The sequence below is a fragment of the Carettochelys insculpta genome, chromosome 6 (genome assembly GCF_033958435.1).
Source record: "Carettochelys insculpta isolate YL-2023 chromosome 6, ASM3395843v1, whole genome shotgun sequence".
Classification (NCBI taxonomy): domain Eukaryota; kingdom Metazoa; phylum Chordata; order Testudines; family Carettochelyidae; genus Carettochelys; species Carettochelys insculpta.
This window is the reverse complement of record NC_134142.1, coordinates 44,628,081-44,645,067: the sequence shown is the minus strand read 5'-3', so window position 1 is coordinate 44,645,067 and position 16,987 is coordinate 44,628,081. Positions and strand designations below refer to the sequence as shown.

At 43.3% G+C, this 16,987-nt stretch overlaps 1 protein-coding gene across 1 annotated transcript in view; it reads right to left on the bottom strand.

The window, feature by feature from the left end:
- SEC23A (SEC23 homolog A, COPII coat complex component) overlaps positions 1 to 16,379 on the bottom strand; it is a 51,902-nt gene extending 35,523 nt beyond the window's left edge. The window contains exons 1-6 of the mRNA XM_074996827.1: positions 15,988 to 16,379; positions 8,948 to 9,189; positions 3,861 to 3,918; positions 3,484 to 3,570; positions 1,576 to 1,812; positions 1,381 to 1,460 (exon numbers count right to left, since the gene is read on the bottom strand). Of these exons, the coding sequence (XP_074852928.1) occupies positions 1,381 to 1,460; positions 1,576 to 1,812; positions 3,484 to 3,570; positions 3,861 to 3,918; positions 8,948 to 9,168 (683 nt within the window). The 5' untranslated portion in view covers positions 9,169 to 9,189; positions 15,988 to 16,379. The remainder of the gene's footprint in view (positions 1 to 1,380; positions 1,461 to 1,575; positions 1,813 to 3,483; positions 3,571 to 3,860; positions 3,919 to 8,947; positions 9,190 to 15,987) is intronic.
- Positions 16,380 to 16,987: the final 608 nt, after the last annotated feature.

Below are 16,987 nucleotides of genomic sequence, written 5' to 3'. Positions count from 1 at the left end.
AAAATGTTAAGGAGCTAAATTTTCACAATTGTCTACGAATCTAAATCCCAATGGATTATTTAGCAAATAGCCTTTTTGCCTATCATCAAACCTAAGAGAATGAAAGATCATAATATATTTGGATAAACACTTCTGTTGACATGTTTTAAAATGTTGGATATATTTATATACACAGGAAGATAGAAATGACTCTTCTTTGTATTCTGAAATGTATCGGGGCATAGTAAATTTGTTAAAATGCATCTTTGGAAGAAGTCATGATAAACATGTCAAAAGCGATGGAAATAGCAAAAATGTCACAAATACTGATGCCTGTAAGCAAACTATCCTTGCAGACAGGGAACTTTTAGAAAAATAAACCTCTCTCATAGAGCTGCAAGGGACTTTGGAAGGTCATTGAGTTCAGACCCCTGCACTCACAGCAGGACCAAGCACCACCCGACAAAATTTTATTTTAATCTATTTGCCCCAGACACCTACATGGCCTCCTCAAGAACTGAACTCACAACCCTGGGTTTAGCAGGCCAGTGTTCAAACCACTGAGCTATTGCTCCCCACAAAAATCTTCCTGAAGGGTGAATCAATGCATACTTAGCTGAGGACTCCCGTTTCCTTTTACTCTAATTCTTCTATATCCTCTTTACAGCCTAATGCCAGGTCTACTCTTGGCAGTACAGTTGGTTTCAGGTACTCAATTCTAGCTACGACAACTGTGTAGCTAGAATCAATGTTTCTGAAATCGACTTACCTGACTGTCGTCACTAAGGGAGGTCGAGGGGAGCAGTTCTTCCATTGACCTCCCTTACTCCTAGCAATAGCAAGGTATACAGGGGTCGACTGCCAACCCCAGACAGATCAATTCTCTCTACCAGACGCACAAAATTGAACTCCGGAAAATCAACCCTGATTGGTCGATCTTCCCAGAAGTGTAGACATGCCCTAAGATCCCATCTACATTACAAATGGTACTATGTTAGGCCTTGCTGTTATCCTTTGGAATGGTTAAAGCAATTAGACTATTACAAACCCCTTCAGAATGACTACGATTGTATGGAAAATTTCATCTAAGACAAACTTTTCCCTTTCTTTCCTAATAGGAAAATCATTATGGTCACAACCCTTCCAGCTTCAGGGTTGTAAAGCTATATTTACCATCTGGAATGACAGACAAGCTAAGATTCTGCTCCCCAGACACCTTCCCAGATGGTCCTTAAACCTGAAAGCAGTCAAAAACTAGTATAATCCCCAGCTTTCAACCTACTAGAGCAACAAAGTGCGTGACCCTCTAGCTGCATCAATCAGACAAGAAAAAAAAAATAAAAGTAAAGTTATTTTTGATAAAGCAGCTTAGCAAACATATTATTTAGAAAATAACAATACCTGTTAGAAGGTGGTGGCTGCTGTACCTGAGGACCCCGGCCTACTTGTGAAACTGATACTTTTGTAAGCCCCAACATTTCCTGTTTCAAAAAAAAAAAAAAAAGTGTGGGCGTGTGTATACATAATTTGATGATACTATGATAATTTCCAGGGGTTTTAATTTAATATAATTTAATTATTTATTTAGCCTATTACCTGAAGTTGTTTTGCAGATAGGTCCTTTGTGCCTCTGAAGACATAGCTTTTTGAAATTCCTTCACAACCAAGTTCATGGACCTGCACCATTCTTCCAAATGTAATAAGACCTACCAAAGCAGTTGGTGGTAAGAGACTTAATGACATTTGCATGGATTCCTTCAGGGCTTGCAAGTCTTCATCTTCCATGCATGTGTCCACAACATAAAGAAATATCAAAGGCATCTGAGGACCACGCTTTAAGAAAAAATAATGGAGTGAAAAAGCATATTCTGTAGCATGTGCATATATGTTTCATACAAAATAATTACATTGCAAAAAAATTGTTCAAGTTATTTTAATTTTAGTAAATGTACAATCTGCCATACTCGCTCAGACCAATGCTCTATCCAACTGGCAACCCACCCAAGGCAGTGGCCAGTATCTAATGTTGAACAAAAGAGAGAATTCATTACCATAATTAACTCTACCCAGAAGTGTGGTGCTGACTATAGAAGTAAACCACTCCTTCCAGGCCTAAACAGATAATTTTGATTCATGGAATAATGTTATTAAACTTAAAAGATTAAAAGAAGTATTATCCAAAGTGACATTAGCGGCCATTAATTTTATCCAGACTGAAAAAAAAATTCAGCACGGTATAGAATTTCTAATCCTCCATGACATTTCAATCCAGTTTGATTCTATAAATTTCCATTTCCCTTCATTCTTTCTAAATTTATTCCTCTCTAATTCCAGCAAGTGTTGCCTTTTATCTAGTATTACATCACTAAACAAAAGGAGTGGCTGACAAATTTTAACATTACCATCTTAATTTGTATGCCTCACCGAAGTCCCCTCTAACTCTATCCTTTTCCAGGCTAATTAATCTTATTTTCCTGCAGTTTCTAGCTGCCTAGATCTTTTCCTCTATTAATCCCTACCAGATGCTGCCATGCCCTTACATGAGGAAATATTAGTAACTTGTGCCCTTACATGAGGAAATATTAGTAACTTGTGCCTGCTTGGTATGGCATTCTTTCCCTCTCCAATGGCACCTAGCCTAGCTTGAGATTGATGAGTCTACTACAGCAAGTGTGACTGAGGTTCCAAGCCACCAGATGGGGATACTAATTAGGGCCAAACTGCAAAGAATGCGGTGCCATTCCCAAAAGCTGGTGGCTATTCCAATATTAAGATTTAACCAAGTCAGCACAACACAGCCTCCACGATAAACCCAACAACACAATCCTCTTAAAACAACTGAGCACACATCAAGCACTCTAGTCCAAATGAACTAACTTTTAACTCTCATGCGGTAGAGGTTCACACGCTAGGCATCCAAGGTCCCGGATTCAATTCCACCCATTAACAACCAGGTTCTGTCCGTATTACAATTAAATCAGAAAATCCAAATTATATGAACTGATTGGCCAAGGACAGTTATCTGTAAACTTGCCAATTCACTGCTCACCTTCTCCTAGAACTAAACTCCTTCCAATATCAACCCATGATTATTCAGATTCAATCTTCACTTTAAAAGACAAACCATTCACTAAAACTTGTTCCAAATTATGTTGGAAAGCAGCAATAAAATGATGTCTACAAGTCAAGAACAAGTGAACTGAACTCATGAAGAAACATAGTTTAACAGAAGCTTAAATCACTAGAACATACGGAACTTCCCTCTTTTGTACTGCCCTTAAAAATTATTTATTGTTCCTATAATTTTATTACAGTCATTATAACTGAAAATAGTTCACTCCATTTCCAGTGAACAATACTGATTGAAGCCTACAATTGAAAACATGTAGCTTACTCGCTGCAGTGTAATCACTATTAAATCAATACAAAGGTAAATGACCCATATTCTACATAGCTAGCTTTAATCTAATTTAAGGTCAAAGATTTTATTTGGTGGTTTTTTACCTGTACAACATATTCAATACTAGAAAACTGAGGTAAGAGTTCTGCTGGCTGGTTCATCTCTGATATACCAGCATAAGTAGGAGGAAACTGCAAAAGCAAAATTTAAAAACAGAAACATTAAGTACACATTTTGAAATTACAAGTAACAGAAAAACATTGAAAAATAAATATCTGCATGTTATTTTCTTCTGTAAAAAAACAGCTACTACCACTTCTGCAAAAAGCAGTTTTGAGCCTGGTGTCTCAGAATGGGCAAACATCCACATCTTTAGCACCCTGTTTTTAATTCCAATTCCCAAGTATAATTTTAGCAATGATGAATTTTATTTTCCTCCTATAAAAGGTCATTCTATAGTCTGAATGTGTCATTTTCTTACCTGATTTCTTTGATAACAAAAATTGCAAGCCCAGAGTTTTGCTCGATAATCCACTTGGCTATTAAAAATAAAATTAGAAAAATTAATGTATATTTTATTTCACCAAGTACCTTTGACACTAAATAAATCTGTTGTGTGTACAGCATAGATTCACCCTTTATCTGTTTATCATGCCCTTCTTCCTAATTATCAAAGATGTTTGCCCTTAAAACAAGAATTCTGCCCTCACCATGCATCTTCTCCTAAATGATACTTGCTGTAAATTCATAATAAAGAATCTGATTCAGTGGGTCTGCCCCACGAAAGCTCATCACCTCATAAATTATTTTGTTTGTCTTTAAAGTGCTACATGACTAGTGGTTTGTTTTGTTAGAACACAAACTAAAAAGGCTACCTCTCTGTTACTAATAATAAAGAATGTGTAACTTAATAATTATTTCAGCAGCAATCCACTAATGTAATTAAAATAGTATCCTGGCTATTTGAGAGGAAAGATGGTCTTATAGTTAAGACACTGGACTGGGATACAGGAGGACAGCGTCAGTCCCCAGCTCTAACACAGACTTCCAGAGTGATTTCATGTAAGTTTGCATCTCAGTTCTTGGCCTGTAAAATGGGAAATGTAATAGTTCCTTTCTCTGACCCTCCATCTACATTGTCCAGTTATATGCTAGCTCTTGGATTCAGGGACTCTCTCTTACTATATGTATGTAGCATGACTAGAACAATGGACACAGGCCTATTGACATTACTTTAATTCAAATATAATAAATAACAATAATAATCATCCAGACAAAAGGAGATCACATGATAAAAGGGAAAACTTATATTCAGAAAGACTTCTTCAGTAACAGCGGGTGGCGAAGAGTGAAATTAATGCCCTGATACACTGTTTAGGAAAACAAGAAGATTTATCCAAGGATCCCCAACAGCAAGGGCAGATTCTCAGCAGCTTAGAGCTTCATCTATATACAGAAACTGTGCCAACTCATCTTTTAATGCCAAAAGGAATGAGCAGACTGTTTAATCTAACCTCCTCTGTAACACAGGCCAAAAAATGTTGCCACATATCCCTGAATTGATCCCAACCATTTGTATTTGACTTTGCCTCTCTTCCCAACAGATACTGAGTTTTTATGTGAAAACATAAAGAGAATGAGGCTTCATATTAGCTGAGGCTTTGACCCTTTGTTTACAAATTTTGTTTAGCCATGTTTTAGTTTACATGTAAAAAACCTTGAATGAAATTTATATAAGGTTAGTGAAAGCCTGACTTCAGCTATAAGTTCTGTTCCAGCTTTGGAACATAATACCAAGACTTCTATCCTGACACATCTTTCAGCTTTTAAAATCCACCCTTTAGTCATTTTACACTATACGTTTAAGCTGACTTTATGTAAGTAATCATCGAGCCTCTAATTTAAGCAAGTCGGTCCAGCATGTTCACATTATGCTCATTGTGTCAGCAGAGTGCATGCTCAGTACCAGGGTTTCCATCAATGGATAGAGCACTGCACTGGGGATAGCTATCCCACAGTGCACATAGCCAAGTGGAATTTTGGCTGGGGCTTGCAATGCCTTAGGGGACCAAAATATATTGGTGCAGGTGGCTATGGGAACATGGTGTTAGCCCCCTGTGAGGCAACTACCTCCCTCCTACCTTCCTGGTAGCTAATTCTGAGCAGCCAAACACTAGGTCAATAAGAAAAGCATACCAAGGGAACTGCATCTCTATGAAGCTTTGAAAACCAGTTTCAGCAACAAGTCAGAGTAATGTTACACTTAGCTGTGTTGTTCCTAACCAGGATGTCCCCTCTATTGCATTTTCTCCCCTGTAAACTCTGCCCCCACCAACCACCCTGTGTTGAATGAATAAAGAGCCTTTTTTCCCCCTCACTCTATTAAGTTTTATTATGCAAACACACACACAGAGATCACAAAGTAAAATAACCTGCAGCAGAAGGGCTCGTAATATTCTGGGGGAGAAGCAAGGAAAGCTTGCTTACAGATGCATGGGAATTACAATTAAAGGTGTGAGAATGGGTGCCTTGTACTGCGGCCTGGAGTTGAGTGCAAGTGATACTGAACTTCCCTGCCTCAGAGGACTTCTTTGGGAGGAGGACGTAGAAATGGAAAATGATGGCATTAGATTCCGCATAGGATGCAGAGAGTTTTCAGCAGCCAGTTGCCTTTCTTGAACATCAGTCTCAACATGTCTGAATGTTTCTTCATAATCCACAGAATTTCATCCTGAGTTACTTGCTCTTGTTCCCTGCATGCTCTCCTGTCCATGTCCATATTCTCAGAGATTAATCCTTCACATTCTGAGCTCCATCTTGTCACTGTTGGAAGAACTCATTAACTTGGTGAACATGTCCTCTTGGGTCTTCTTTGTGTACCTTCTAACCTGGGAAAGTCTCTGTCCTGGTGTGAAGGACGCACCAATAGATAAGGTTTCAGCTTCAAGAAATGTGACACACTTCACAGTGACAATTCATACATTGTTTCTGGTGCACTGTTAATTTTTTTTAAATCAATAAAATATCACTCAATACACTTCACTGCAAGCACAATGTAATCATGCCCACTGGTTATTGAAGGAGTTGGTTTGCTGCTCCAGCCATGGTGAGTAAAACCACAAGGCATGGGCAAGAGGACTTTTTCTGCTGCTTTTGTGAAGACAGCCTTGTGATCAGAAATTGGAACATGAAAAAAGCCCCTTTTCTGCTAGCAAGCTGGATGGTGCTTGAGGAGAGGCACCGGTGTATAGTACCCCAAGTAGTGTGTTACAAAAGCAGCATGGAGTCAGTGGGGAAAGAGAAAAACGAGAAACCACCACCACCTCTCTCCCCCCCATGCCCCCCCCCTTTTTTTTTTTTTTAAAAACACTGCTTGCTATTCACGGCGATTCCTTCCAACCACACCACCACCACGCTTGGGAACGCATGATTCTGTGACCCACTTTTCACCAAGTGGGGGGCAGATTACTTGTTGAATTGTTTACAGTTTAAGAGCTAATCATTGAAAATGTTCCCCTGACCCCATTTGCCCTTGGTGACCCTATGCAATATCAGTCTCTTGAGGATAACAGAGGCATCACAAGATCAGACGCTACAAGTGTCTCGGTACAAACCTGGTCCTTAAGCTGCAATGTGGTATGATTCAATGATGCCAGCAGAGCTAATGGTGAAGCAGTGCAGGAAAGTGCCCTCCTGTGGAAGACGAAATAAGACAGCCCTTTCCAGAAATCTTCTGTAGAGCCCTGCAAATTCACAGATATCAGCTTTATAACTGGAGGAACTCACAACTATATCCGTGGATTTGGATACAGATACAAATCTTGTATCTAGAACCCTGTAAATTGAAGATAGACAATTTATATCCACAGGTATCCATGGATCATTTCTGCAGATGCAGATACAAATGTTGATTCTCCACAGGGCACCAACCTTCTGCAAAGGATTGCAAAGTATCTTCAGGAAAGCTTCCCCGTCCATCACCGTACACGTAATCAGTCTTTTTCAGTGTGTGCCCTCTACATAGCTACACCTACTACACCTACATTTTTGTTCAGATTAAACAAAAAATAACAATAGCATGTAACCCCCTACAGTTTGATGGGAAATGTGTACTCAAAAGAGATGCCTTCCCCAGCAGCACACTCCACTACCAACTAGTCCTGTGAAGAGATGGGCTCCAGGGTTAAAAATAGTTCTTGGCTATCAGAGAGAATGAAGTCTCTGCTTGCTTGTCTGACATTCTCCTCCTCCTCCTCCTCCTCCACCTCAACGTCTCCTTTGTTATTGCTCAACATTGCCCAGGGCTCCTGGAGGTATCAACAGAGCATTTGGAAGGATCAGTGGGGTCACTGCCAAGAATTGCCTGCAGCTCCTCATAAAAGCGACATGAGGCACAATCAGAATGATGGTTTGCCTCCCCTGTCTTTGGGTAGGCTTGCGTAAGTTCCTTCATGTTCATGTGGCACTGCCGTGTGTCCCTCCTGTAGTCATTTTCCTCCATGCCCTACATGATGTTGGCATAGATGTTAGCATTTCTTCTGCTGGACCCAAGCTCTGCCTGCACAAACTCTTCTCCCCACACAGTAATAAGATCCACCTCCTCCTGTGTACTCCATGCTGGAACGCATTTGTAGCCTTGAGTCTCTATGATCAAATGGGCTGGCGAGCTCTCCCCACTGATAAACAGGAAACAAAAATTCAAAAAATCCGGGGGCTTTAACAGAGTAGTGGCTGTTTCCCGTGTTCCTAGCTGATGTGCAGTGGACTTGAAAATGCTCTCCAGAATGGTCACAGTGGAGCACTGTGGTTCACCTCCTGCAGGCCAATTCATTCCAACTCCACAAAGCAGCATCAACAATATTCCCATGCTGACCCGCCTACATCAAATCAAGCACTATGACTCTTGCAGAGGGGGGAGTACAGGCTACTTAGTCTGCAGAAGGGATTCCGCAATGTACACAAAGAAATTATTAGATCGACTTAACACAGCTTATGTCGACCAATGGTTGTAGTGTAGACAAAGCCTCCCAAACTGTGGCTGCTGAATCACATAAAACTGAGCTAGATGATTATGTGGTATGAACAAACATCTGGTGTAGTAAGAACAAGCTGACAATAATGAAATTATTTTAAAAAGAATGTAAGTCACAAAGGACCAAACTACACAAAAGGTGAAAAGTTGTTACTCTAACTCACCTCTTCTTATTTATTTTCTAGAGATAAAAAATTAAAACTATGCCATATGACTTGCAGTTACAAAAAAACTTCAGATTCTTATAATCTGATACAAACTAAAAGTTAACATAAATCAATTTAATTAACTGGATTAATTCTTGTGAATATCTTCCATCAAAACAACTATCAACTGGATCCAGAAATTCTTAGTGGTTACAGGTTCGGGCCTCACATTTGTGCCTGGAATATGTAAAATTTTAAGAACAATTTATGCATGAGATGCAGTATTTTCAAACCACCACTACAAAAAAAATTCAAAAGCTAAGAGTGTGTGTGTGTGTATAAAATATACATTAAAATAATTTAAATATTATCTAAATAATTTATTATTACCATAATGGATTCAAAACTGCACGACAGGTGGTCCTACTGCACAGAACTGGCTCATACTGAATGGGAGGCAAATCAGGACGCTCTTTCAGTGGTGTAAACAGGGAAGCCACTGGGACTACCATTCTTGTGGCTTCAAGGCGACTTGAAGGCCAAACATTCCAGCTGAATCTAACTCCATCTCTGTCTTCATTCTGCTGAATGAATTCCAGGAAGGTTGTCATTGTTAATTTCTTTTCTTATTTCTGAAATAAAAAAGTATAAATCAATATGATATATGGGAATTATACATTAAAAGAAAAGAATCACAATCAGGAACTAAAGCTTTAATTATAAGCAGTGTGTACTGGCTAAAATCATGACAAAATACCATATAATGGAAGGTTATGTATTTTTTAAAGAAGAGCTTTCAGAAATCCCCTAAAACAATCAAACAGTGTTACAACTTGGGGGGCAGAGCAATACAGAGCAAACATTTTAAAAGATACAAGGCTTGTTTACAAAAAATGTCATGTCTGGTTTGTAGCCCGCCCTATGCCTCTCCACTAATGACATTCCTTGCGATTTAATGATTCATTTCACTTTTAGTGGAATGATTTGATTTGTCACTTTCCATTAGCCAGTTCAAGATAGATAATTTTAACCAAGTGGTTTATATTTTCTATTGTGATAAAAAAGTTCATAAGGAATGTGCTAAGAGCACAAACATATTTAGAGAGATAACACATCAACTTTTTCTAATCAAGCACATGACAGGTCCCATCCCAAATATGCAATAATGCACCGTTCTACCGTGGTTAGGGAAGTGTATGTTCTAAACAGTAAAGTCCCATAAACTTGTTTGGGAATAAATTATATAAGAATCTGGGGTCACCTAATGAAGTAGACAACAGGTTCAAAACAAACAAAAGGGAGGCGTACCATCAACAGGAGGTAATTATTGCTAAGGGATGTTGTGAATGCCAAGACTATTACTGGGGTTCAGAAAACAATCAGGTAAGTTCATGGAGGATTATCTAAGATGGTCAAAAACATAACACCCCATGCACTGGATGTCCCTGAACTGACTGCTAAATACTGGGACTGGACAGTGGGGGATGGTTCATTCAATAATTGCCCTGTTCTGTTCATTCCTCTGAAACATCTGGCACTGGCCATTGTTGGAAGGCAGGATACTAGGGTGAAGCAGAGGTTCTCACACTGGGGGTCAGGCCCCTAAATGGGTCGTGACCCTGTTTTAATGGAGTCATCAGAGGTGGTAGTAGACTTGCTGGGGATGAAGCCTGGACCCCACTCCCCAGCATCCAAGCCTGAGCCCCACCACCTGAAGCTGAAGTCCTTAGGCTTTGTCTTGAGCCCTTCCTGCACAGAGTGGCGGGACTTGGGCTTTGCCCCCCACGCCTTGGGTGGGCTAAGGCTTTGGTCACCCTCCTGGGTCTGCATAGTAATTTTTGTTTCAAAAAGGTGACCACAGTGCAATGGCATCTGAGAATCACTGAGCTACACAGCATTGCCATTCTTGTGTGCTAATGCAAAAATAGCCCACCAATTTCAACTCTACTCAAAAAAAAATATGAAACTAAGACACAGCATTTCAAAGCTAATTCTCTTTTTCTGCATGGTATCTCTCAAAAATTCTTCTCTCCCCATCATTTCTCCCCTACCTTGAAGTAACTCTATACACAGCTCCTCTTCTTACCTAGTTACATACTCTACAGGAAGCAAACACTGCATGGTGATGGAGAAAAATGAACAGCATCCATGCATACAAAGCCCCATAACGTGCAATAGTTTAAATGAAGTTACATTTCTAACAGTTTGTCTATACTTTCAATAAAGGGCAATGCAGGGGCAGGGTAGACTACAAAGGGTCAGATGCTCCCAAATGGCTGCACCAGGCTGCGTGCTTTGGGGGGGGCTGTAAGGCTGAGGGCAGCCCACGAACTAGCAGGGGGCCTGGCACAGCCTGCAGGGGTCAGCACCCACCTCCCAGCTGCACTCACCGTCTACAGCAGGAAGCAGAGCCAGCCCCAGCTGGCAAACTCTAAATATGCAAACACAGCCCCAGCCCGTTCAGCACCCCTGACTCTCAGCCACTTTGCTTAGGAAAAGGGGGAAAGGATGGAACTTCCCCCCACACTCACTAGTGGCAGGAAGCAGCATGACATGGCTGAGAGCAGGCTGGGACTGAGTCTCTTCACTTCCCCTCGCTGTTGATGACTGGGAGGGAAGGGAGACACCTCCACCCACCTCCATTATCAGAACCAGGCTCCCACCACTAGTTCCCTGGAGCTCATCACTCAGGAGAACTTCTGGAAAAGGGTGGCGGGGGTGGAAAGAGGTAGGGTGGAGCAGAGGCAGGAAAACGAGGGGCCCAGGGTAGAGCGGGGGGACAGCAGGAAGAGGCAGGGCCTTCCTCCAGGCTAGTGGTTGCAAAGGGAGGATTCATGTAGGAGTAATCATATGACCATGCCCCCTTTGCATCCCTCCACACCAGTGGATCAATTGATCAAATGAAACTTTTGTTGTTCCTGAGTGCTTAAATATCATCTCTCTGCCTCTGCCCCACCCCTCAAATGAAACAAGTTTTGCTGTGGCAAGTGCAAGTGTGAACCCTGCCTTGCTGGTAGGTACACTCTTCTGACATCAAAGCGAAAGCCATTTATGAAAGGCAGAAGTATTTTACTGGCAGAAGTGCCAACAAACAGCCGTCACATGTAGAATTTTAGTGACAGGGCTGTGTGGACACAGCTGTGTAGTGTGAGCACGGTATATGCCTCTGAGTTAAGTTCATGAAACATGTTCATGCCAAATTCCGCCCTCCTTTCCTTCCATCCTTTCCTCCCCTTGCAAGATGTGACTGGGTTTAGGCACCAAGTTTTAAATTACCGAAATAGGATAGAGCACATTAAGACATGTTTTCCTGTTGAGTTATTGTAGTTATACATATGTCTTTCTCAATGAAACAAAGAGATGCTAAACTTGAAGGACTTAAATTCAGTAAACCTTTACTGTTTTAAATTACTCTTACCCCAGTAAGTAGTCTTATTGGGATTACAGGGCACTTTCTAGGACCTTAACCTGGTATGTACCAAAAATATTTGTTATATCATATTTACAAAGATACTCCATAACTGTACAGTTGTAAAATATATGCTATTAAGCAGTCATTCTGGAACAAGCTGTTAGTTTGCTGATTGATGCAAACAGGCAATAATATGTTTTCTTGAAAACACATTCTTTTACTATCTGCTTCTTTATTACTATGCTTGCAAATGCCTTCAAATATTATTCTGAACCTCTCTCAAAAGCTCATTAATTTATTTCAAAGTAAAACCTTCTAAACCAGATGTAGGCAATACTTTTTGATGTGGACAGGGGTGGTGGTTCCCTGCACGCTCCCTGCACATGCACACACACCTTAACCCACAGACCACTCCAAGAATTTGTAAGTGGTCAAGGGCTGCACTCTTCCATGATATTAATGAAGAAGGTGCAGGGTCTGGGGTGGAGGTTGGGTGCAGAAGGGAGCTTGAAATAAGGGATTGGGGGATCTAGAAGGAACTTTGGGTAAAGGAGGGAGATAGGGCACTGGGATGTAAAAGGGTGTAGAGGGTCCAGAAAGGGGTATGGCTGCAGGAGAAGATTCTGACCTGGAGGAGGGGTGTAGGATGGAGTGCAAGTCTGCGAGGGGGTTGTGACCTGAGGCAGGAGTGCATGACCGGGTGCAGAGACTTGGGTTGTGACTGGAGATAGGTGATTGAGGTGAAAGGTCTGGGAAGAGATGGTGACCAGGAAGAGGGGTGCAAGGCACTGGGTTGCAAGTCTGGGAGTGGCAGGGATGCAGGACAGGGGCAGAGGGTTGAGGGAGGAAAGGGCTGGGTTTCCAGAGGCAGGCTCTGACCAGGAGGTGCATAACTGAGTGGCTCCTGACCAGCAGACCAGCAGGTTCCTCAGACAGGTTCCCTGCCTTCCAGGTCCTCACAGGGTACTCAGAGCAGCTGCGGGCAGGAGCCATGTGCGACTCTGAACGCTGCAATCCCACAAAGGAAAGGGGTACTTCATGTGCTGCCTGTCCTGCAATAGGCAACTCCCATTAGCCATAAACTAGCCATTGAGGGCTGTAAAACTGTGCTGGGGGCAGGGACAAGAGCAGAGCACAAAGTCTCCCCTCCCTCTCTTCCCTGGGCTCAAGGCACTCAGAGAGATGCTCTGAGCAGTGTATGGGGATGGGGCAGGCAGGGTGCCTGGAGGAAGCATCACAGAATACTAGGAGTGGAATGGACCTCAAGAGGCCATCGAGTCCAGCCCCTGCCCCAATGGCAGGACCAAGTACTGTCTAAATCATCCCTGATAGACATCTATTTAACCCGTCCTTAAGTATCTCCTGTGATGGAGATTCCACAACCTCCCTTGGCAATTTATTCCACTGTTTGACCACCCTGACAGTTAGGAACTTTTTCCTAATGTCCAACCTAAACCTCCCTTGCTGCAGTTTAAGTCCATTGCCTCTTGTTCTATCCTCAGAGGCCAAAAAGAACAAGTTTTCTCCCTCCTCCTTATGACACCCTTTTAGATACCTGAAAATCAGTTGGGTCATGGGCCAGATGTGGCAATTTGGCAGGCCACATTTGCTCTGACGCGGTTCTAAACAAGGGCAGAACACCTGAATACTACCAACATCCACGAGACACGCATCTTGTTTATTTACAAGAGTCCTAGCGGGACAGCAGTCATACTTCACTATCATAAAAACAACACAATGAACTTCATACTCCTTCTAAAAGAAAATTAAATTAACAAGCGTGAGACTGTAGAAACCATGCTTTAATCAGCCTATTATGTCGTTGTTAACTTTAATTCTAGTTCGGTTATTTTGTTTCTATTTTTCCCTGCCCCTGCACCTTCACGCCATCCCACAGTCAGACACAAATTTGTTCCAAGACGTTTAAATTAGGGAAAATAGTTGGCACAGATCAGAATTAACTGTAAATTTCCAAAATAATGGAATTTAATCAGATAATAATAAACAGTAAGCAAAACCTCCATTAATCCTCCTCTTGTTAGTTACTTTCTGCTTGAACACAGTGGTACTCCAGACCTGCTTTCTAAGTGCCCTCTCATTTTTGGACTTATTTTAATAGCTAAAGAAGCTACTCCTCTCTAAAGGGAAGACTTTTGGTACATATGGGCTTACCAACAAGCAGTTTTTGTACGGCTATAACTGTAGTTATTTAGGACCTCTTATGGCCCTTCAAATATCCCAGGCTGGCTACAGTAATGCCAGTAAAAGGTGCTTATATCTTACTTCTGAAATGTTAACAGTTATAAGCTATACCAATATAAGCACCTTTATACCTGTAAACTATTTCATATCTGGCAACCCTGGGATCAGGAGGTTGCTGCATATTTGAATATGTTGGAGAAGAGAGAGGTATGCCTAGCAATGCATAACACTAAAGAAAAACAGGATTAGATATGAAACAAACAAAAATGTATGCAGAGTATTTACTAACAACTGTAGTATTGTACATTGTAAACTTATACTATATTTGCTGTATTTATTTTTATTTACTTCTACTATACTGTACTTGTGGGAAATATACCTACTATATACTTATGGTTAAAATTATGCTTATTTGAGAGTTCTGGATGATAGAATGCTGGTTAAAACAGAGTTTACTATACAACCATGTACAGTAGGGGCTTGTACCACTTTAACTTGTCCTTCGCTGCATCAGCAGAACAGAAGCACCTCTTCTTAAAATCCTGATCCAAGTTTTGTAGAGCTGGCACTGTAACTTATTAGAAAACTAGCTGATTGATGTTCTTGCTTAGCTGGTATCTCAGATTCCAGCCAGAGGACGTAGCTCTGACATGGCTGAGTCCCCTAAACCACAGGCAAGTGGAAGGGGGCATGCAATGATCTCTCTCTAAACACATATCCCAGCCCATAGCATGGTGGTGACAGGCACTGTTCCCTCTAATTTTTTTCATCCAAGGGTAGAATAAATTTTGTTATGAACCTTTTGTTATGAGCACATGCTGCCTACTGTGGGCAGCTGTTGGTGCCCTGCCAATCAACTGGATGGCACTTGAATCTTTCTTGGACAGCTGCTTGAAGTGCTCAGCTTACAAGGAACAGTGGTGACCAAGTTTTAACTCCCTACACTTCCCAAACCTCATGCATTGGAGTGGAATCCCTGCTTCCCCCACATCTACTAACACCCAAGGGAGAGATCCTTGCTTCCCTCAACCCCATGACAACTGCACCACACCCTCCAAGCCACAGACAACTAGCACCAACCCATCATCCTCCACACATACTCCTCAACTTACTGACAACTGGAGCAGGAGCAGCTGGCACCACAGCACTAGACAGACAGACACAAACACACACACACCTGGAATGGAGGCTCCCTGCACCCTCCTCCCACATACACACAGTTAACCCACAGACAACTGGAATGGAGGCTCCCTGCACCCTCCTCACACATACACACAGTTAACCCACAGACAACTGGAATGGAGGCTCCCTGTATCCCCCCCACACTCACACACACACACACACACCTGGCATGGGGGCTCCCTGCACCCCACTCTCTCTCTCTCTCTCTCTCTCTCTCTCTCTGACACACACACACACAAAATTCACAGACAACTGGTGTGGAGGCTCCCTGCACCTCACTCTCTCTCTCTCTCTCTCTCTCACACACACACACACACACACACAACTGGAGTGGGGGGTCCCTGCACTACACCGCCCACACACACCCTCCGTGCCAGAGACAACTGGGGTGGAGAGGAGGGACGCTCCTGTGACTGAGGTCTCCCTGCGCCACATACAAGCCACTGAGCCCGGAGGCTCCCTGAAAACACCCTCATAGCACCTAGGGCGAGCTCCCTACAACGCACACAGCCCAAGGCCGGGGGATTCTAGCACCCTGCACCCCCAACCCACGGTGCCGGGGTGCTAGGCTCCCACGCCCACTTGCTGCCCAGCCCTCCCTGCTATCAAGCAGCCCGAGCCCGGCCCCGCTCACCTGCCGTCGTCCAGCCCCAGCGCCGCCGCCTGACGCACTCACTCACTCACTGGACCCAGCAACCCCGCGCTGCCGACGCGACAACATGGCTGATGGGAGAGTCCGTGCCACGTCAAGGGGCAGAGAGCGCGGCGCGGCCGGGGAGCCGGGGCTGCGCCTTCCCCGGCGTGGGGTCTCCGCGGGGAGGAGAGAAGGCAAGCCAGGCCCTGGCTCCCCCTGTTGCTCCGCCCCCGCGCTACGCGCACAGCGCCTGGGCAGCCGCGGCCGAACTGAGTCCCGCGCGCGAGCGTGTGGCTGAAGGGGGCCGCCGGCGAAGCGCGCTGCCCTGCTGTCCCGCGGGTGCAGCTGCCTAGCCCGGGGCCTCTGACCTCCTTCTGCCGCAACTTGGCGGGAGGGATCCGTGCCCCCGCACCTCCACCCCCACCCTCCAGACAGCTGACTGAGCACAGGGGACTCCCTTCAGCCTGGAACTACACCCCCCCCCAGAGACAAATGGGGTGTGGACCTCCCTGCCTCCGTACCATTAACCCCAGACAACTGGATATGGGTAACCCCTTGCAAATGGATATGTATCCAAAATCTGAACCAAAATCTCCAACCCACAGCCAGGAGGGAATGGAGGACTCCCTACACCCACACCACTGGCCCACAGACAACTGGGCAAGGTGCCCCTGCACCCACATCTCACTGATAACTACGTGAAGGAGACCCCTTGCAGTACTCTCTGAACAAGGGCTAAGGAGGGTGCAGAAACACCCTCCCATCCTGTTATATACACACAAGGTCTAAGTATCTGTTAGTCTATAAGGTGCCACAAGACTTCTTGTTCTAAAAGGTCTCTAGGGTTTTTCCCATGCACATGGAATCTGCCATTCTGCTACACACAGAGGTTCTTCTGATGTAGTACTGCCATTGATTTAGATCAGGCCCTGTATGGGTTACACTCAAATTCTCTGAACCCCTGTCAAAACAAAAAAGCAGTCATGTAGCACTTTAAAGA